This window comes from Mobula hypostoma, chromosome 10 (assembly GCF_963921235.1).
Source record: "Mobula hypostoma chromosome 10, sMobHyp1.1, whole genome shotgun sequence".
NCBI classification, from domain to species: domain Eukaryota; kingdom Metazoa; phylum Chordata; class Chondrichthyes; order Myliobatiformes; family Myliobatidae; genus Mobula; species Mobula hypostoma.
Genome location: NC_086106.1, coordinates 26,265,569 through 26,288,001, shown reverse-complemented (window position 1 = coordinate 26,288,001; position 22,433 = coordinate 26,265,569). Strand labels below are relative to the sequence as shown.

Here is a 22,433-nt window from a genome sequence, read left to right as displayed (position 1 = left end):
GAAAGCAGGAAAGCAGGATCTCCCAGTGGCCAACATTTTAATTCCACGTCCCATTCCCATTCTGATATGTCAATTGACGGCCTCCTCTACTGTAAAGATGAAGCCACACTCAGGTTGGAGGAACAACACCTTATATTCTGTCTAGGTAGCCTCCAACCTGATGGCATGAACATCGACTTCTCTAACTTCCGCTAATGCCCTTCTTACCCCATCCCTTTTATTTATTTATTATTTTCCCTTTTTTTTTTCTCTCTCTCTCTCTGTCTCTCTCACAATAACTCCTTGCCTGCTCTCCATCTTCCTCTGGTGCTCTCCTTCCCCTTTCTTTCTCCCTAGGCCTCCCGTCCCATGATCCTATCCCTTCTCCAGCTCTGTATCCCTTTTGCCAATCAACTTCCCAGCTCTTCGCGTATCCCTCCCCCTCCTGTCTTCTCCTATGATTTTGGATCTCCCCCTCCCTCTCCCACTTTCAAATCTCTTACTAGCTCTTTTTTCAGTTAGTCCTGACGAAGGGTCTGGGCCCGAAACGTCGACTGTACTTCTTCCTAGAGATGCTGCCTGGCCTGCTGCGTTCCACCTGCTTTTTGAGCGTGTTGCTTGAATTTCCAGTGTCCGCAGATTTCCTCGTGTATGTGTGAGAGTTATGAGTTGTATGCATGGATGAGGAGAGAGCGAGATAGACATGGGGGGTGGGTGCACAGAGAGAGTAAGAATGTCTACCTGTTGGATCTGCTTTGAACAAATCCTATGACTGGGAATCAATGATATCCACTCCAGAGCTCAAAAGTTTCATCACTAGCTTGGCAAACAGATCATGGCCCAACTCTGCAGTAAGTGTTTGACCCTTTTTATAAACAGTGACGTCAGACTCTCCATCTTGGGGAAGCCATCCTGCCTGCACTTGGCATCTAATGAGTGAAGATGGGGAGGGAGGAGAATGGTTATGGGGGGACTGAACCATTGAGGTGGAAATGAGAATACAACTCCTGCTACTAATTGATGTTTATAATTAGAAGCACAGGCCAGGAAGATGGCAGCACCAGCTGCAAGGGAACTAACAACATGGAGGAAAGAAATCAGACTGCGAGAAATTCATTTGAAGTCAATATAGGTCTCTTGGCTCAGCCTTGTCGGCTGTTTTTGAAGGGCATAAATGGTCATGCCACCCAGCAAATATTCAAATGAAAAAACAAAAGTTTTCTTCAGCAGTTAGAGAGAGATAGCTTTGATTTTCTCAGCCAGATGGGTGAAAAACGTGAATAAAATTGGTGAAACATGACTGTTTGAGGTGCTGAAGCTGTGAGGGGAAGTGATCTTTTTGCCCTCAAGGAAACCTGCTCCAAAAGAAGACAGTTGAGCAAAATAGCAAATAAAAAATAATGATTTAACTTATTTGACTGGGAACAAACTCTTGTCACAGGTGCTATAGCCCCCTGCTCTACTTGCTTCATGCCATTGACTGTGTGCCTCAGTCGTCATCATCGTGGCTATTTGTCAAGGTCGAGGATGATGGTCTCCGTTCTGTTGATCTATTTATGGGCTCTCAAATGGCTTATGAGTCCAATCTTGGCTTTGAAAGTTCTTCCGCATTCAGGACAGGTAGTTCCAGATGGCAGATCGGGCTCTGGTTGTTGCTGCCTCTCTTTCCATTTTCTTCTCTTTTCTTCTAATTCTGCACATCTGTTGGCTTCAAAAGTTGCTGTTCCTTCTCGGATTTTCCAGAGTTTCCTGTCCTTGGCATTGGCTTCCCAATTGTTGATGTCGATGTTACATTTCTTCATGTTGGCTTTTAAGACGTTTTTGTATCTCTTCTGTTGTCCGCCTCTTTTACGTTTGCCTTCTTTAAGCTGGGAGTAGAAGATTTGTTTCGGCAGACGTTCGTCTTTCATCCAAACAACATGACCGTTCCATCTTAGTTGGTTCTTGACGACGTAGGCTTCAATGCTTGTTGTTTTTGCTTCATTTAGCACACTGACGTTGGTTCTTCTATCTTCCCAGCTGATGTTTAGGATGCCTCAGTACAGCTCCAATGTTATATTCACGTTTGCTGATGGCAGCCCTGTTCCTGGCTGTATCAAAGATGGTGATGAATCAGCAGACAGGAAGGAGATTGAAAATCTGGCTGAATGATATCATAACAATGAACCGTGTTCTTTGGGGACCTGAGTCACCCCAACCACAAACTATTCCAGCTGCTACCATTCAGGAAATGGTATCGCAGTATAAAAGCCAGGACCAACAGGCTCTGGGACAGCTTTTTCCACCAGGCCATCAGCACCAATGATCAAAGATCCTTACCACGCAGGCCATGCTCTTTTCTTGCTGCTACCATCAGGTAGAAGCCTCAGGACTCACACCACCAGGTTCAAGAACAGTTGCTATCCCTTGTCCATCAGGTCCTTGAATAAAAGAGGATAACTACACATCTTTTGAGCTGTTCCTACAACCACTGATCTCAACTTAAGGACTCAACAACTTGCTATTTCGTACCCTCATTTTTTTTTTGCTATTTATTTATATTTGCAGTGGCACAGTTTGTTGTCTTCTCTGTTCTTGCTCTTTCACTAATCTTATTTACAGTTACTGTTCAATAGATTTGCTGAGTATGCCCACAGGAAAAAGAATCTCAGGGTTGTATCTGGTAACATGTACACACTCTGATAATAAATTTTATTTTGAACTTTGTCTGCAGAGTGGGAACAGAGGGAACTATTGAAGAGCAGAGTGAGGGAATATATTCAAATATTTACACGCAATTGATAGAAATAGCAAGTAAGGATAAATAATCTTGCAACCATAAACGCAGTTTGCAAAAAAAGATAATATATATTGTGTCCATAATGACAGACGAGGAAGCTCTTTAACTCAACCAGTCGGCAGCATTTTCCCACGAATATCTCCATGTGCTGGTAGATCATCAAATTTCGGGCCGACCAAAGAGCGTTTTTCACCGTAAACACAAAATACTCTGCAGACACTGGGGTCAAAGCAACGCTCACAACGCGCTGGAGGAACTCAGCAGGTCGGGCAGCATCCGTGGAAAAGATCAGTCAACGTTTCGGCCGGAACCCGTCAGACCGAGAACGGTAAACCCCCAGCAGCCTCACACCGATGGGGGAGATGACTATCACATACTCCGGTTACAGTTAGCGTGACCCACAAATACACACGCAAATAACTGTATAACCCAAGCTAAAATGTAACAATAAACGAACTGGAACTTATCACCATAATCCCACAAAGGCATTTTAACACAATGATGCACTATCATTTACCACACACAAGAACAATAAACATTAGAAATGTAGGAGCAGGCTTTCGACCACACACACACACACACACACACACACATACATACATATATAAATATAGAAAACGTTATTACGCTATATAAAAGACAGGGGGGGTCACAATTTAATTAAAGGATTGAAGCAAATTTCATCAAGCTCTGCGTGTGAGAAGCTTCAAGTTATCCTCTATTCTTAAAGATAACTGATAGAAAAATGATTTGTAAAAACGAATCCATCTTTGTTATGGGCAGACAGGGCAAGGAAGAATATAAGACATTAAAATTAACACATAAATTAATCAAACGGCATGCCCCTAGAACTAGGTGTGAATTTTGACGTTTTCATGCATTAAGAGGCGAAAAACGTTTTTGAGGCGAGGAAAACAATTATTACAGACGCCCCGCTGTCGGCCATCTTTGTTGCGGGCAGTCGCCGGGCGTCACTTTGCATTGGCTGCCCCGCAAGGTTGGCCCGCAGTAGAGATGACGTCCCAGGGGTGTCATGCGCAGGCGCGAACCGGGAGCAGTCGCCGGGAGGAGAGGCGGGCGGATGACTCTTCTGCGTGTTGAGCGGTGGTAGAGACCCGTAACAGCACTTGATCGTGGGAAAGTGGGGGTGGGGGTGGGGGTGGGGGAGGGGTGCTTCGATCGGTTGCCGTGATGACGTCCTCCTCAGCAGCGGCGTCGGCGCTGCTGGGCAACCGGGCGCGCCGCCACAAGTGGGCCATCGAGCTGGCGCTCAGCAACAGCGGCAGGTGGGTAGCCGGGCGCGCGGGGGACGACGGGATCGGAGGATCTGTTGGGGGGGGCGGTGGATACACTCCCCCTGCCCCCAGACTCACCTAGAAAGGGACAGGAATTAGACAGCCAGTGTAGAGTACCCCTGTGGCTGTCCCCCTCAACAATGCACACTGGCGGGGGTGGGGGAGCCGCAGCCACCAGCTCTCTGGCACTGAGTCTGGTGCTGTGGCTCAGGAGGGAAGGGGAGTGAAAAGAAGAAGCGTGCAGTACTGATCAGGGATTCTCTGTTTGGAAGAGAAGACATGAGATACTGTGGAGGTGATAGAGACACCCCAGGTGCCAGAGTCAGGGTCATCTCGGATCTGGTCCACGACAGTCCAGGCAGAGGTGAGTGAGGGGGTAGAAAGAAATCAAGTCTTTGGAAAGAGGTGACATAAGATGGGAAGAATCCTTGTGGGGAGATGTAAGAAACTGCAACGTTATTTAACTGCTGGGAGTTACATAAAGGCCACCGACCTGTAGTCAGGATGCAGGCTATAAATTACAATGGGAGATAGACAACGTATTTTAAAAGAATATTGTTTACGATAGTCATGAGGATTTCAATATGCAGGTAGATTGTTGGGGGACTGGGGGGAAAGGCTGCTGTTTTTTTTCCCCAATGGGGGTAATTTGTAGAATGCCTACGAGATGGCTTTTTAGAGCTGCTGGGGGTTGAGCCCACAAGGGGAAAGGCTATTCTGGATGGGTGTTGTGCAATGAACCGGATTTGATTAGGGAGTTGTACAGTCATAGAGTCACAGAAAAGTACAGCACAGAAACAGGCCCTTCAGCCATCACATCCATGCCAAATCATTTAAACTTCCTCCTCTCATCGACCTGTACAGGGACCATAGCACCCCATACCTCCAGCATCCTTGCATCTTTCCAAACTTCTGTTAAGTGTTGAAATCAAGCTCATAAGCACCCCTGGCAGCTCGTTCCACTCTCTCACGACCCTCTGAATGAAGGAAGTTACCCTTCAAGTTCCACTTTTCACCTCTCACCCTTAATCTCGAGTTTTAGTCTCATTCAACCTCAATGGAAAAAGCCTGCTTGCAATTACCCTACCTAGACCTCTATCAAATCTCCCCTCAAGTTTATTAGGGTTATTATTACCGGCATGTGTCGTGAAATTTATTAACTTAGCAGCAGCAGTTCAATGCAATACATTGCAAATATAGAAGAAGAAAATAATAATAAATTAAGTCAATAACAGTATATGTATATTGAATAGATTAGAAATTGTGCAAAAAACAAATAATATATATTTAAAAAGTGAGGTACTGTTCACGGGTTCACTGTCCATTTACAAATTTTCTGTGTCCCAAGGGATAAGGTCCTAAACTATTCAATCTTTCTTTATAACTCACATCCTCCAGTCCACCAACATCCTTGTAAATTTTCTCTATACTTTTTCAACCTTATTTACATTTTTCCTGCAGGTAGGTGACCAAAACTGCGTACAACACTCAAAATTGGGCCTAACCAATGTCTTATACAAGTTCAGCACAACATCCCATTCCTGTGAGTACTTTGACTTATGAAAGCCAACGTGCCAAAAGCTCTCTTTACAACCCTATCTACCTGTGACGCCGCTTTCAGTGAAGTATGGACCTGTATTCTCAGATCCCTTTGTTCTACAGCGCTCCTCAATGGCCTAACAGTCACTGTGTAAAATCTACCCTGGTTGGGCCTATCGAAGTGCAACGTCTTGCACTTCCATCTGCCATTTCTCAGCTGGTCCAGATCCCGCTCCAAGCTTAGGTAGTCTTCCTCACTGTCAAAAACCCTCCCAATCTTGGTGTCATCTGGAAATTTACAGATCTGGTTAACCACATTACTACCCAGACCATTGATACAGATGACAAGCAACATTGGACCCAGCACCAGTTCCTGTGGCACTCCACTAGTCACAGGCCTCCGGTCAGAGAGGCAACCATCTCCTACCACTCTCTGGCTTCTGCCACAAAGCCAGTGTCTGATTCAATTTACTATATCATCTTGAATACTGAGTGACCAAAGCTTTTTGACCAACCTGCCATGTGGGACCTTGTCAAATGCCTTGCTACAGCCCATGTAGACAACATCCACTGCCTTGCCCTCACCCACTTTCCTGGTAATATTGTTGAGAAACTCTATAAGATTGGTTAGACATGACCTACCACACACAAACCATACTGACCTTCCCCAAACAGTCCGTATTTATCCAAATACTCATATATCCGATGCCTTTGAATACCTTCCAATATCTTTCCCACTGCTGATTCAAGGCTCACTGGCCTATAATTTCCTGTTTTATTTTTGGAACCTGTCTTTAACAGCGGAACAACATTAGCTGTCCTCCAATCATCTGGTACCTTACCTGGCAGTATATACCTCCTCTATATGGGGTCCATGAAGTCGAAGCTGCTATGCCTCACTTCCTGAGTAAATACAGTTGCAAAAAATCCATTTATGATCTCCCGCATCTCTTTTGGCTCCACACGTGGATTATTATTCTGATCTTCCACAGGACCAGTTCTGTCCCTCACAATCCTTTTGCTCTAAACATATCTGTGGAATTCTTTGGGATTCTCCTTCACCTTGTCTGCTAAGGCAACCTCATGTATTCTTTTAGCCCACCTGACTGTTTTCTCAAGTGTTCTCTTATACTCTAAATACCACATTTATTCCTACCTGCCTATACCTGCTATGCACCTCCTTTTTTTTCTTAACCAGGGCCTCAATATCTCCTGAGAACCAAGATTCCCTAAACCTGTTGGCTTGGCCTTTTATTTTGTCAGGCACATACAAACTTTGTACTGTCACTTTTGAAAGCCTCCCACTTACCAACTGTACACCTTTGCTGGAAAACAACCTGTGCAATGCACACTTGGCAGATCCTTTCTGATGCCATCAACATTGGCCTTTGTCCAATTAAAAATTTCAAACCGCAGCCCAGACCGCTATTTTTCCATATTTACTTTGAAACTAATGACATTACGATCACTAGATACAAAGTGTTCCCCTACACAGACTTCTGTCACCTACCCAGACTCATTCCCTAATAGCAGATCAAGTATTGCACACTCTTACATTGGGACTTCTATCCACTGATTAAGGAAACTTTCCTGACTGCATTTGACAAACCCTGTCCCACCGAGTCCTTTTTCAGTATGGGAGCCGCAGTCAATATGTGGAAGTTAAAATCATGTACTGTCAGAAGATAGTGGAATCAGAATCAGGTTTGTCATCACCGGCATCTGTGGTGAAATTTGTTAACTTTGCAGCTGCAGTTCAATGCAATACATAATATAGAAGAAAAAAAACAAAAAAAAATAATAATACTAAATAAGTAAATCAATTACAGTATACATATATTGAATAGATTAAAAATCATGCAAAAAACAAATAATATGTATTTAAAAAGTGAGGTAGTGTTCAAGGGTTCAATGTCCATTTAGGAATCGGATGGCAGAGGGAAAGAAACTGTTCCTGAATCGCTGAGTGTGCGCCTTCAGGCTTCTGTATCTCCTACCTGATGGTAACAGTGAGAAAAGGCCATGCCCTGGGTGCTGGAGGTCCTTAATAATGGACGCTGCCTTTCTGAGACACCGCTGTTTGAGGATGTTGTGGGTACTTTGTAGGCTAGTACCCAAGATAGAGCTGACTAAATTTACAGCCCTCTGCAGCTTCTTCTGGTCCTGTGCAGTAGCTACCCCATACCACACAGTGATGCAGCCTGTAAGAATGCTCTCCACGGTAGATCTATAGAAGTTTTTGAGTGTATTTGTTGATATACCAAATCTCTTCAGACTGCTAATGAGGTATAGCCGCTGTCTTCTTTGTAACTGCATCGATATGGTGGAACCAGGTTAGATCCTCAGAGATCTTGACACCCAGGAACTTGAAACTGCTCACTCTCTCCACTTCTGATCCCTCTATGAGGATTCATATGTGCTGCTTCATCTTACCCTTCCTGAAGTTCACAATCAGCTCTTTCGTCTTACTGACGTTGAGTGCCAGGTTGTTGCTGCAGCACCACTCCACTAATTGGCATATCGTCACCATCTTAACAAGCGATCTTTCTACAGATTTGTTCTCTAAGTCCCGAGTTTAATGTAAAGGAACCCTTCTGAGGCAGTGATGATGACAATATGATAGAGCTCACCATGCAAGTTGAGAGGGAGAAGCTAAAGTCAGATGTACAGGATTATAGTGGAGTAAAGGGAATTACAGTTGAATGAGAGGGGAGCTGAGCAACGTTGATTGGAAGGGGACACCAGCAGGGATGACGGAGTTTCTGGGAGCAATTTGGAAGGCGCGGGATAGATATACCCCAAACAAAAACAAGGGAAGTCAAAAACAACATCAAAGAGAAAGAGGAGGCAAAAATAAGAGCAAAAATTAGTGGGAAGTTAGAGGATTGGGAAGCTTTTAATAAACAACAGAAGGCAATTAAAAAAGCCAAAAGGAGGGAAAAGATGAGATATGAAGGTAAGGTAAATAATAATCAAAGGGGACACCAAAAAGTTTTTCAGATGTATAGTCAAAGGGAGGCAAGAGTAGATATTGGACCACTGGAAAATGATGTTATAGAAGTAGTAATGGGGACACGGAAATTTTAAACAAACTAAATGCATATTTTGCATCCGTCTTCACTGTGAAAGACATTATGCTGGAAGTTTGAGAGTGTTACATAGAAACATAGAAAATAGGTGCAGGAGTAGGCCAGTTGGCCCTTCGAGCCTGCACCGTCATTTATTATGATCATGGCTGATCATCCAATTCAGAACCCCGCCCCAGCCTTCCCTCCATACCCCCGACCCCCGTAGCCACAAGGGCCATATCTAACTCCCTCTAAATACAGCCAATGAACTGGCCTCAACTGTTTCCTGTGGCAGAGAATTCCACAGATTCACCACTCTCTGTGTGAAGAAGTTTTTCCTAATCTTGGTCCTAAAAGGCTTCCCCTTTATCCTCAAACTGTGACCCCTCGTTCTGGACTTCCCCAACATCGGGAACAATCTTCCTGCATCTAGCCTGTCCAGTCCCTTTAGGATTTTATACGTTTCAATCAGATCCCCCCTCAATCTTCTAAATTCCAACGAGTACAAGCCCAGTTCATCCAGTCTTTCTTCATATGAAAGTCCTGCCATCCCAGGAATCAATCTGGTGAACCTTCTTTGTACTCCCTCTATGGCAAGGATGTCTTTCCTCAGATTAGGGGACCAAAACTGCACACAATACTCCAGGTGTGGTCTCACCAAGGCCTTGTACAACTGAAGTAGTACCTCTCTGCTCCTGTACTCGAATCCTCTTGCTATAAATGCCAGCATACCATTCGCCTTTTTCACCGCCTGCTGTACCTGCATGCCCACTTTCAATGACTGGTGTATAATGACACCCAGGTCTCGTTGCACCTCCCCCTTTCCTAATCGGCCACCATTCAGATAATAATCTGTTTTCCTATTTTTGCCACCAAAGTGGATAACTTCACATTTATCCACATTAAATTGCATCTGCTGTTCTGTTGGGGCAGAAGTGAGTGCAATTGTTATTACTAGGCAGAAGGAGCTTGGGAAGCTGAAAGGTCTGAAGGTGGATAAGTCACCTGGACAAGACAGACCACATCCCAGGCTTCTGAAAGAGGTAGCTAAAGAGATTGTGGAGGTGCTCTTTCAAGAATCACGAGATTCTGGCATCGTTTTGGAGAACTGGAAAATTACAAATGTCACTCCACTCTTCAAGAAGGGAGGGAGGCTGATGAAAGGAAATTATAGGCCAGTTGGTCTGACCTCAGTGGTTGGAGTCGATTGTTAAGAATGAGGTCTCGGAAATTGGAGGCACAAAGTAAAAAAGGCTAAGATCAGCATGGTTGCCTTAAGGGAAAATCTTGACAGACAGATCTGTTGAAACTCTGAAGAAATAAGGAGGATAGACAAAAAGAATCGGTGGATGTTGTTTACTTGCATTTTCAAAAGGCCTTTGTCAAGATGCTGCTTTGAGTTGAATTTCATTGACTTTATTTCTTACATCCTTCACATACACGAGGAGTAAAAATCTTTACATTATGTTTCCATCTGAATGTGCAATTTGCAAATTATGGTAATTTGTAATAAATAGTATGTACAGTAAGATATACAACAGAACAGTTAATATAGCTTAGAAATACTATTGTGTCAGTGTGAATTAATCAGTCTGATGGCCTGGTGAAAGAAGCTGTCCCAGGGTCTGTTGGTCCTGGCTTTAATGCTGTTGTGTGTTTTTTCATCGCACAGCCAGTATGTACAGGCCTAGTGAGGTCCTTGGTGATGTGTATACCGAGAAACTTAAAGCTGTTCACCCTCTCAATCGTAGATCCATTGATGTCAATAGGGGTTAGCCTGGCTCCATTCCTCCTGTAGTCCACAACCAGCTCCTTTGTTTTTGCGACATTGCAGGAGAGGTTGTTTTCTTGACTCCACTCTGTCAGGGTGATGGCTTCTCTGTAGGCTGTCATGTTATTATTTGAAATAAGGCCAATCAGTGTAGTATCATCTGCAAATTTAATTAGCAGTTTGGAGCTGTGGGTGGTGACACAGTCATGGGTGTAGAGGAGGGGCTTAGGACACAGCCCTGGGAGGCTCCTGTGTTGAGAGTCAGAGGGGCAGAGGTGAGAGAGCCCACTCTTACCACCTGCTGGCGATCTGATAGGGAGTCCAGGATCCAGCTGGCATACCAGCATAGATAAGAGGATTGGCTGATTGGCAGGAGGCAGAGTGGGAATACAGGGAGCTTTTGCTGGTTGGCTGCAGGTGACTAGTGCTCGGTGTTGGGACCGATTCTTTGTATGTTATACGTCAATGATTTGGTGGAATTGATGATTTTGTGGCCAGCTTTGCACACAATATAAAGATAGGAAGGGCAGTGTTAGAAAAGCTGGAAGTCTGCAGCAGGTCTCAGATAAGGAGAATGGAGAAAGGAGTAGCACGATGGTATATAGTGTAGGAAAGTGTATGGTCGTACACTTTGTTAGCAGCAACAAAAGTTTAGGCCATTTTCTAAATGGGCAGTAAATTCAAAAAACCTGAGGTACAAGGGGACTCGGGATTCCTTGTGCAGGATTCCCTGAAGTGTAACTGTCAGGTTGAGTCTGTGCTGAGGAAGGCAAATTAGCACTCATTTTAAGAAGACTAAGGATGTAATACTGAGGCTCTGGTGAGGCCTCACTTGGAGTATTGTGAACTGTTTTTCAAAGGAAGAATGTGCTGACATTGGAGAGGGTTCACGTGAATTATTCTGGGAGTGAAAGGGTTTTGGCATGAGGAGCGTTTGATGGTACAGGAACTATACTTGCTAGAGTTTAGAAGAATGTGGAGGAATCTCACTGAAACCTATTGAATATTGAAAGGCCTAGATATTGCTAGAAATGTCTGTAAAGCAGTGAATTCAAATGAATCAAGGACAGCGGGAGCAGGCGGACTAATTGCCTTTGTTCGTGCCATGAGGGAGGAGATAGATGCTGCCATTTTATGAAAAAGACTGGATTTTCCATTTTGTGAGTCAGTCGCTTGGCTAGATCAGTTTAAAGTAGACACAATGATGCCTCGGGTAATCTGCTGAACTCGGGATCATTTCCAAATGAGTTATTTGGGAGGTGTTCTTTGGTTGGATATTACGTGAGGGTTTGCGGCTTGGTGTGATTCAAGCTGATTGAGAACAAAGAGCCATAAATTATTGATTGTCACTTGCACGGTAGAGGGCAATGAATGGGTGCTGGCCTAGAGTAGAGCCAATAAAAAGGTGCTAAAGGTCAAACACATGACTTATAGCCAATGTCAATGGAATGTAATATTTTAATTGGTAAGAAATGAATATAAAAGCAGATGTTTCAAGTTTGCTGGCAGCCATAACTTTGTATGAGAACAACTATCATGGCTGTGAGGTGCCCATGGACACGTGAAGGTTCGAAATGAGACCACGAGGAACATGTAACAGCAGCAGAAGCTCCCTTTTAACTGGTATTACATTTTCTGTTCTTTGGCTGATCAGCATCTGCAAACAGTTTGAGCTAGCTTTGGGGGGCCAGGGTCAACCGCATGAAGAGCAAAGCCATGCTCTTCGGTAACTGGCCTGACCGATCCAGCGTCCTCTTCACCATCAGGTCTGACCACGTGAAGGTGTTGGGGATCTGGTTCGGAGGGGCCGAGGCATGCAGGAAGAACTGGCAGGAGAGGATTGCCAAGGTGAAACTGGGACTGTGGGGTGGGTGCTCCCTATGGATAACGGGCAAGAACCTGGTCATCAGGTGTGAGGTGCTCTCAGGGCTGCTGTACTTGGCTCAGGTGTGGCCCGATCCCGCTCCCACAGCTCGGAAATCACCCGAGCTGTCTTCAGATTCGTCTGGGGATCCAAGATGGAGCGGGTGAGATGGACTGTCATGCACAAGTCCCTGGACAATGGGGGCAAGACCGTCCCCAATGTCGCCCTCACCCTAATGGCCTGCTTTGTGTGTGGCTGCATCAGGTTGTGTGTAGAACCTAGGTATGTGGGCACCAAGTACCACTATGTGCCCAGGTTCTACCTGTCGCCCTGGCTACGAAGGATGGGTCTGGCCCCACTCCCGCGCAATGCCCCAGTCAGCTGGTTGTTGCCGCCATACTTGTCCTTCGTAGAAAAGTTCTTCCAGGCCATCGCCTTGGACCACAGAGCCATCAGGCAGTGGTCGGCACGTAATGTCCTGCAGGCACTGCAGGAGAAGGACGGGATGGACACAGTGGGGTGGTTCCCTGAGCAGACCGTCCAGTTCATCTGGCAAAATGTCTCATCGCTAGACCTCACCAACAGGCACCAGGACCTCGCCTGGCTGGCGATGAGAGGGGCCCTCCCAGTCACATCCCTCCTGTACACCCGGAACGTCGTCTCCGCACCCCACTGTCCATGGGAGGACTGCAGTGAGGAGGAGTCTGTGACCCACCTCTTTGCACACTGTCAGTTCGCAGAGAGGGTGTGGAGGAGGATGGACAGGCTGGTGTCATGTTTCATCTCCAGCAGCTGCGTAACAGAGGACTCTCTGATCTACGGGCTGTTCCCGGGGACGCACACGGAGACCAACATCCGGTGCTGCTGGCAGATCATCAACTCAGTGAAGGATGCTCTTTGGTCGGCCCGAAACTTGATGATCTACCAGCACATGGAGATGTCCGTGGGAGAATGCTGCCGACTGGCACATTCTCGGCTGCAGGAGTACGTGCTGAGGGACGCACTGAAACTTGGTGCAGCCACAGCAAGGGCCCGGTGGAGAAGGACCACAGTTTAAGGTTCTTCTCCCGCAGGAGTGGGAAGGGTCGGGTGGTGGGGAGTATACCCCTCAACAATGGTGTGGTAAGGTGAACCAACAGAGTGCCACGTGGGTGGCCAAAAGTGTGGAAATGTATAGACTGTAATGGAAACATCTGTAAAGGATTGAGAGTCATTGAATGGTTTATTGTTCAGAATTTTATTTTTGAATAAAGCATATTTTGAAATTTAAAAAAATATTTTCTGTTCTTTGACTGTTCATGGAAGATCAGGAAAACTTAGTAGGTGTGCAAACAGGTATCAGTTGTGTAAGTTTGTACGTGTTGCTAATTCTCTCTGCCCCACTGATCATTATTACAAGGGGTAAGTCTTGTTTCCTTTGGGGGGAGTCTAGGACCAGAGGGAACAGCCTCAGAATACAAGGTTGTCCATTTAGAATAGAGATGAGGAACAATTTCTTTAGCCACTGGGTGGTGATTGATTGCAATTCATTGCCACAGACAGCTGTGGAGGCAAGCCGTTGGGAGTATTTAAGACAGAGGTTGATAAGTCCTTGGTTAGTCAGGGTGTGAAAGGTTACGGGGAAAGGAGAGTGGCAAAGCAGGCCTGAGGGGCTGAATAGCCTAATGCTGCCCCTATATTTTATGGTCTTATGATTGCTTGGACAGTGCTGCGTTTGGCTTGCAGTCTTGGTTCTGTCGTAGCACCCTCAGTGCCTAGTTGACGTCTTAAACCGCTCTCAGGTGTCTGGTTGACCAGCACATCACACCTGGGTGCTGGGTTCACTATGCCACATGAGAGTGTCAGGTTAGCTCTATCTAACCACCTGTAGCTGCCTGTTTGGTTGCGTTACATTGCCCTCCTGTTGGCTCTTTTATGGCACCACCACCCTCAGGTGGTTGGTTGACACCGTGCGTCCCGTTTGGCTCCATCGGTCGTGCTGCCCTTGGCTGCTTGATGGCTCTGTTGTGTTGCCATTGGGTGAGCAGTTGATTTCTTTAAGCCATCCATGGGTGCTTGAGTGCCTCCAGTGTCCCTGCCCTTTGGTCATGGGTTGGCTCTGATTTGCCACGCTGGGGTGCTCATTGGGCTCTTTTGTAATACTCAGGAATGCTGATAGCTCTGTTGACCTGTCCTTGGTCTGATTGGTTTTGTTATGCCAGCTTCATGTGTGCCTTTTGGGCCAACGACCCTCCCCCCCATCTTGGTGCTCAGGCACTAACACCTTTGGGTGCCCAGGTTTTTTTTCTCTTTCACCCTAGTGGCATTGCGAGTAAGGTAAAGAGGGTGGAAAGTGGAGCAAGAGGGCAGTTGGGGGGAGATGAAATGGTTGTGTAAAGGGGAATGGAGATGGGAGACAGAGGGGAAGGGAAGAGATGCAGAGGGGAAAGGAGGAATGGTGTGGGGAAAGTGGGAAGTTAGGGAAGGGGAGGGGTTTGGGATCAGGCTGGGGTCAGGAGATGGGGAAGGGTAGGTGTGAGAAATGGAGAGGAGGAAAGGAGATGCAGTGTGAGAGTGAGAGGTGGGGTGGGGAGCAAGTACAGTTGGCCCTCCTTATCCGCGAGGGATTGGTTCTGGGACCCCTCGCAGATGCTCAAGTCCCTTATTCAACCTGTCTAAGTGCGGTGGGCATTAGGACCCGGTGGCGGAGCTCTGAATCCACAGTGTTTCTGTTCACGAAAATAATCATGATCGCGATTTAAAATAAAGTTGAAATAATAAAGCGATTGGAAAGAGATGAAACACCATCTGTCATTGGAAAAGTGTTAGCCTACAGTCAGTCAACGATCGGAACAATGTTAAAGTATAAAGTGAGAAAGCCCCTGCCCCGATGAAAGCTACAATTATTACTAAGCAACGCAGTGGTTTAATTATTGGGTTTTGGGTTTTTGATCCTCCAAATCAACCCGGCAGGGATGGACAGCGTGCTCGGGAGCGATCTGTCACTGGATCGAACTCGGGAATTTCCATTCCCAAGCCTGGCGCTGAAACATACGTTTCTTAAGTGTTTTATATGCATAGAAAGGTAAAATATATACTATATACTAAGACAAACGTTTGACTAACTATCTCTAAATAATACCGGATGTACCTGTTCCGACTTAGTAAGAGAATTTCCGTTTTTTTTGATCCTGATCCACGATAACCTACGCACATCCTCCTGTATACTTTGTCATCTCTAGATTTCTTATAATACCTAATACAATGTAAATACTATGTAAAATAGTTGTTACACTACATTGTTTAGGGAATAATGACAAAAAAAAAGTCTGTACGTGCTCGAACAACAAGTGCTGGAAGAGCACTTCCGGGTTTTCTCGATTTGTGGTTGGTTGAATTCGGGCATGTGGAACTCACAGATAAGGAGGGCCGACTGTAAAGGGACAGTGAGGGTTAGTGGGAAGGGGGCATAGACGGGGGGTGGGGTGCAGAAGACTCTGCCAGCTTACAACATGGCTTTCAGCCGACTCGTCCCCTCTTACCCTAGTTCCTCACCCCCTTGGTTCCCTTCCCCAGCTCCCCTTTGCTCTCTGTCCCCCCCCCACCACCTTTTACCCCCTTCTCTCTCCCTGCTTCTCACCCACTGTGTCTTCCTTTCAGGGGGCGTGAGCGACAGGGTGCACAAGGAGAGCCAGTTTACCCCATTGGCTACTCCGAGAGGCAGCTGCCCGACACCAGTGTGCAGGAGACGGACCGGATCCTGGTTGAGAAGGTGCATCCCACTCCTTCATAACATGAGCACTCTTGGGAGAGGGTATAAAAGGCACACTTGGGTGGGGGTATCAATAACATAGGCTCCCTTGGGCATGGGTATGTCTCTAATCTGGACTGTGACAAAGGTTGTCATGATAACTTGGCCATCCTTGGGTGGGGGGGGGATCTCTGTAATGGAGGTGCATTTGGGAGTGGTTTCTCCCAATAATGTGGTTATCCTCGGGTGGGCAAAACCCTGGATATCATGGGATCAGTCTGCACAATTTCTAGGTGAGGTGAACGCATTGAGCAGTTTCGTGCTGGTGGGGGATGGGGAAAGGAGCAGAGGATAGGGTGGGAGATCCTGGTGGGGAGGGAGAGATGGAGCAAGGGGCTGGTGGGATGATGACATTGAACAGGAGGGGGATGGAATAGGGATGTGCAGGAGATGTTGAGGATTGCGTGAGGAAGAAAGAAAGGAGGAGGAATTGGGAGGGAGGTGGAAAGGGTGATGGAGGGAGGAAGAGTGTAGAAGAAGTGATAGGGAGGAGGGAAGAGATAAAAGGAGGGGTGGAGGTGAGGGAAGAGGGGCGAAGAGTGGAGTAGGAAACGTGGAAGGAGGGGAAAGAGTGGGGGAGGGAAGGGGTGAGGCAGGAAGGGAGGGGAGTGAGGGGGGAGAGTCTGAGATGTTCAGGGAGAGGGGCTGGGTATCAGATGTACAGCTGTGAGTGGATAGGCCTGGATATGGTGGAAGGGATGTAGACCAGGATCAATCCTTCCCCCTTGTGTGTGACCCCTATCTTGTCTCCTGTCCTTCGCAGCGGTGTTGGGATGTGGCCCTGGGGCCTCTGAAGCAGGTACCCATGAATCTGTTCATCATGTACATGGCAGGCAACACCATCTCCATCTTTCCCATTATGATGGTGTGCATGATGGCCTGGAGACCCATCCAGGCCCTGATGTCCATCTCTGCCAGTGAGTAATGCTTCTCCTCCTCTTTAGCTCACTCCTTCCCTCCATTCATCTCTTCTTCTCCACTCCCTGCCATTCTCTCCTCAGCCCTCCTGTTACCACGTTTCTTCCACTCCTTTCACCTCCATCCCACCCCGTTTCGCTCCCCTCCCTTATCCGATCTTTTCCCCCATCCCTTCTGCGTCTGTTCTCCCTTCCAGGCTGGTTGACACATTCTTTGCTCTGACATGCCGCTCCTCGTACAACCATTCGTTCACTCCAGCAACACATCAAGGTTGCTGGTGAACGCAGCAGGCTAGGCAGCATCTCTAGGAAGAGGTACAGTGACGTTTCGGGCTGAGACCCTTCATCAGGACTAACTGAAAGAAGAGCTAGTAAGAGATTTGGGAGGGGGAGGGGGAGATCCAAAATGATAGGAGAAGACAGGAGGGGGATGGATGGAGCCAAGAGCTGGACAGGTGATTGGCAAAAGGGATATGAGAGGATCATGGGACAGGAGGCCCAGGGAGAAGGAAAGTGGGGGGGGAACCCAGAGGATGGGCAAGGGGTATAGTCAGAGGGAGAAAAAGAATGTGTGTATATAAATAAATAACGGATGGGGTACGAGGGGGAAGTGGGGCATTAGCGGAAGTTAGAGAAGTCAATGTTCATGCCATCAGGTTGGAGGCTACCCAGACAGAATATAAGGTGTTGTTCCTCCAACCTGAGTGTGGCTTCATCTTTACAGTAGAGGAGGCCGTGGACAGACATATCAGAATGGGAATGGGATGTGGAATTAAAATGTGTGGCCACTGGGAGATCCTGCTTTCTCTGGCGGACAGAGCGTAGGTATTCAGCAAAATGATCTCCCAGTCTGCGTCAGGTCTCACCAATATATAGAAGGCCACATCGGGAGCACCGGACGCAGTATATCACCCCAGCCGACTCACAGGTGAAGTGTCGCCTCACCTGGAAGGACTGTCTGGGGCCCTGAATGGTAGTGAGGGAGGAAGTGTAAGGGCATGTGTAGCACTTGTTCCGCTTACAAGGATAAGTGCCAGGAGGGAGGTCAGTGGGGAGGGATGGGGGGGACGAATGGACAAGGGAGTCACGTAGGGAGCGATCCCTGCGGAAAGCGGAGGGGGGGGAGGGAAAGATGTGCTTAGTGGTGTGATCCCGCAGGAGGTGGCAGAAGTTACGGAGAATAATATGTTGGATCCGGAGGCTGGTGGGGTGGTAGGTGAGGACCAGGGGAACCCTATTCCTAGTGGGGTGATGGGAGGATGGAGTGAGAGCAGATGTACGTGAAATGGGGGAGATGCGTTTGAGAGCAGAGTTGATGATGGAGGAAGGGAAGCCCCTTTCTTTAAAAAAGGAGGACATCTCCCTCGTCCTGGAATGAAAAGCCTCATCCTGAGAGCAGATGCGGTGGAGATGGAGGAATTGCGAGAAGGGGATGGCATTTTTGCAAGAGACAGGGTGAGAAGAGGAATAGTCCAGATAGCTGTGAGAGTCAGTAGGCTTAGAGTGGACATCAATAGATAAGCTGTCTCCAGAGATAGAGACAGAAAGATCTAGAAAGGGGAGGGCGGTGTCGGAAATGGACCAGGTAAACTTGAGGGCAGGGTGAAAGTTGGAGGCAAAGTTAATGAAGTCAACGAGCTCAGCATGCGTGCAGGAAGCAGCGCCAATGCAGTCATCGATGTAGCGAAGGAAAAGTGGGGGATAGATACCAGAATAGGTTTGGAACATAGAGTGTTCCACAAAGCCAACAAAAAGGCAGGCATACGGATGCCCATGGCTACACCTTTAGTTTGGAGGAAGTGGGAGGAGCCAAAGGAGAAATTATTAAGAGTAAGGACTAATTCCGCTAGACGGAGCAGAGTGGTGGTAGAGGGGAACTGATTAGGTCTCGTACCCCGTCCGTTATTTATTTATATACACATATTCTTTCTCTCTCTCTCTCCTTTTTCTCCCTCTGTCCCTCTGACTATACCCCTTGCTCATCCTCCCCCTCGTCCTTCTCCCCGGACCTCCTGTCCCATGATCCTCTCATATCCCTTTTGCCAATCACCTGTCCAGCTCTTGGCTCCATCCCTCCCCCTCCTGTCTTCTCCTATCATTTTGGATCTCCCCCTCCCACCCCCACTTTCAAATCTCTTACTAGCGCTTCCTTCAGTTAGTCCTGACGAAGGGTCTCGGCCCGAAACGTTGACTATACCTCTTCCTAGAGATGCTGCCTGGCCTGCTGCGTTCACCAGCAACTTTGATGTGTGTTGCTTGAATTTCCAGCGTCTGCAGAATTCCTCGTGTATTCGTTCACTCCCCCTCTCTTCCCCCACCCCCCAACCCGGTGCGGTCAGACAGGTTCCTTACTGCTTCATACAATCATCCTTTCCTCCCCTAGCTTTCAAGCTTTTGGAGAGCTCGAGCCAGCAGTGGTTACAGGGGCTGGTGTACCTCATCGGCAACTTGGTGGGGCTGGCTCTGGCTGTGTACAAGTGCCAGTCGATGGGCCTGCTCCCCACCCATGCCTCCGACTGGCTGGCCTTCATTGAACCCCCTCAGGTGAGTCTCAGCCCCAGCCCCAGCCCCAGATGGGTACTCTTGATACTTGCAGACAACAATAGGAAGGGTTTTATTGTAATTGTGTGGTCTGCTCTCCTGACCTAAGGAAAGGGAAGGGTGTGATAGAGGGGAGTGTAAAAGGTTGAGAGGTCTTGCTTCAATGATACAGGGTACTGCTGAGACATTCCCTGGGAAAGTTCGAAGGAAGGGGAGACATGTGACAGGGACAGCAGAGAAGGTTCACCTGGTCATTTCCTGGAACAGGATGGGGGGTGTGGATTTTTCCAGTGAGGAGAGGTTAAGTAGACTGGACCTGTACTCTCTCGGGTGCAGGAGAACGAAGGGGATCTCATTGAAAGCCCTCCTGAGGATTGATAGAATGAGTGTGTGGATTATGGTGTTTCCCACTGACTGGGAGTGGAGAAGAGGTTCTGTCTCAGAGTAATGGATTGGTCATTCAGGACAGAGATGGGAACTCTGGTGGTTTGTGGGGACGAGCCAGGTATCCATAGTGCTGAATGGAGCAACGACATCCCTCCCTCTCTGCTGAAAGTGAATGAGGGGAAATGAGGAGGGGGAAAAAAATGAGAGTAAGAGAATACAAGAGAGAAAAAGTGAGTGAGGCAGTAGAGAACTATAGAAAAAAGTGAATGAGGGAGAGGGGAGGGGGGAAAAAAAGACCAATAAGTTTTACTTCAGTTGTGGGCAAATGATTGGAGATGATTCTTAAGAGACAGGATTTACGAGTATTTGGAGAAACGTGGTCTAATTAGGGATCCAGGGAACTTGGCTGGCCAATAGAAGGCTAGGAGTGGTGGTACATGAAGCGTATTCTGCCTGGATGGGTGGGTTAGTAAGCTTGCGAGGGCACGAAGGTTGGTGAAGTTGTAGGTTACAGTGGAACATTGACAGGATGCAGAGCTGGGCTGAGAAGCGGCAGATGGAGTTCAACCCCGAGAAGTGTGAAGTGATCCACTTTGGAAGATGGAATTTGAAGGCAGAGTACAGGGTTAATGGCAAGATTTTCAGCGGTGTGGTGGAACAGAGCAATCTTGGGGTACATGTCCATAGATCCCTCAAGGTTGCCACACAAGTTGTTGGATTGTTAAGGTGGTGTATGATGCCTTGACCTTCATTACTCGGGATTGAGATCACGATCCATAAGATAATGTTGCAGCTCTATAAAACTCTGGTTAGACACACTTGGAATATTGCGTTCAGTTCTGGTAGTCTCATCAAAGGAAGGATGCGGAAGCTTTGCCTGGATTAGAGAGCATGTCTAATGAAGATAGATTGAGTGAAGGAGAACCAGAGGCAATATGGTAAGAGATGTACAAGATGATAAGAGGCACAGGTAGGGTGGAAAGTCCCAGACTTCCCTGCAGGGCATAATTTTGGGGTGATTGGAGGAAAGTACAGGAGAATATCAGAGGTAAATTCTTTAAACAGAGAATGGTGAGTGCATGGAATGCTCTGCTCGGGGCGTTGGTAGAGGCAGATACATCAGTGGCATTTAAAAAACTCAGACAGGCACATGGATGATAGGAAAATGGAGGGCTCTGATCTGAGAGCGGGTCAAGATCAGCACAACATTGTGGGCTGAAGGGCCTTTGTAGTGTTTTATGTTGTATGCTTAAAATGAAAGGGTGTTACTGGGGGAAAAAATAATGAAAGTAACAGAAAACATTTGAGGAGCTCAGTGGGTCAGGCAGCATCTATGGAAAAGAATAAGAGAGTACAGGTCTTGTCTGCTCAGATTCCTTCTCGGACAATTCCCATCCCGTGCCTTCCCCTGGAACTGATCCGATGAATCGTTGCTGGGACCCTGTATAATTGGATCAGGACCCCTCTCCTCTTGCTCTGCTTCTATTGCACATCTTCCTTTCTTTGATTCCCTGGAATCTTTTGTGTTAAAGAATTAACAGAGAAAGAAAATAAACGGAGAAAAGAAAGAGCGGGAGAAACGAGATAGTGATGAAAACAAAGTGGTAACCTCAGTGAGGGGGGTGGGGAAGAGAGGGAAATGCTAGTGAAGGTATTTCCCTTGGTGGTGGGGGAAGAGGAGTCCAGAACCGGGTTGGAGTTGTCCGATTAAAGATGGAGAGGGGAAGGAATATCTTCTGCAGGGAGGCCTCGGAGCCCTGGGAATTCTATCCCCCAGAGGGGTGGGGTGGGGAGAGAGAGATGGATGGGCAGGGGTGGGGGAGGAAAGATGTGTGTTGACAGGTGAGTCTCACTGATCTCTTGTTCTCCCACAGAGAGTGGAATACGCAGGAGGGGGGTTGATCCTGTGATCGATGTCGCTCCTCCCTACCTACCCAAGCCTTTCGGCTGCTGCCACAGACCTGGGACCTGTGGGGTCGAGGCCGTACACCCCTCACCAACCCCCACTGTGGAGCTGTGAAGGCCTGGCAGAGGAGAGATGCTGTGAGCAGGGTCCTGTCCCGTCTCCTGGGAATCTGGACTGGGAGTCTTCCTGCTGGGACTGAACTGGAACAGGAGTGGGGTTAGAGGAATGTCCTCACGCTCTCACTCCTTTGATCTGCTCCATTCTTTCTCTCTTGCTCTGATCCCGTCATTTATTCTGTTCACTCTCATTAACTCTCCTTAGCTCTTGTTCTATTAGCCCTCCACTCTCTCTCACTCCATCTTTTTCTGTACTGTGCTCTGCTGTTCTCTCTTGCCTCACCCTCAGAGGAGACTGCCCTCTCCTACGCACCATCCGACACCAGCCCCGCAGGTAGTGAATCGTGCCCATGGCCCAGGAAGGCCTCCCACATTGTCGTGTCTCACCTTGAGTCGGACTCTGACTGAGTGAATGTTTGCACTTGTGAAGTCTCCATGTGAAATAAAAAAAAGTTTGATCTGACTTGGGAGTCCACTGCAA

The 22,433-nt window shown here is 47.4% G+C and overlaps 1 protein-coding gene across 2 annotated transcripts; it reads left to right on the top strand.

Moving 5' to 3' along the window:
* The first annotated feature begins 3,886 nt into the window (after positions 1-3,886).
* Positions 3,887-22,415, top strand: emc4 (ER membrane protein complex subunit 4). 2 transcript variants are annotated; one of them, XM_063060165.1, is made up of 6 exons: positions 4,009-4,044; positions 5,515-5,596; positions 15,935-16,046; positions 16,849-17,002; positions 19,386-19,546; positions 21,805-22,415. In XM_063060165.1, exons 4-6 carry the CDS (start codon positions 16,891-16,893, stop codon positions 21,838-21,840), a joined length of 309 nt encoding a protein of 102 aa, XP_062916235.1. In that variant the 5' UTR covers positions 4,009-4,044; positions 5,515-5,596; positions 15,935-16,046; positions 16,849-16,890; the 3' UTR covers positions 21,841-22,415. The 2 variants fall into 2 exon arrangements, with proteins under 2 accessions (XP_062916234.1, XP_062916235.1); XM_063060164.1 differs by lacking the exon at positions 5,515-5,596 and having other exon boundaries at positions 3,887-4,044.
* Positions 22,416-22,433: the final 18 nt, after the last annotated feature.

Excerpts from the sequence above, each read along its gene's own strand:
- emc4 (XM_063060164.1), top strand. The coding sequence starts at position 3,950 with ATGACGTCCTCCTCAGCAGCGGCGTCGGCGCTGCTGGGCAACCGGGCG. Across the intron at positions 16,047-16,848 it reads ACCGGATCCTGGTTGAGAAG|CGGTGTTGGGATGTGGCCCT; the intron begins GTGCATCCCACT and ends TGTCCTTCGCAG. Across the intron at positions 19,547-21,804 it reads CCTTCATTGAACCCCCTCAG|AGAGTGGAATACGCAGGAGG; the intron begins GTGAGTCTCAGC and ends GTTCTCCCACAG.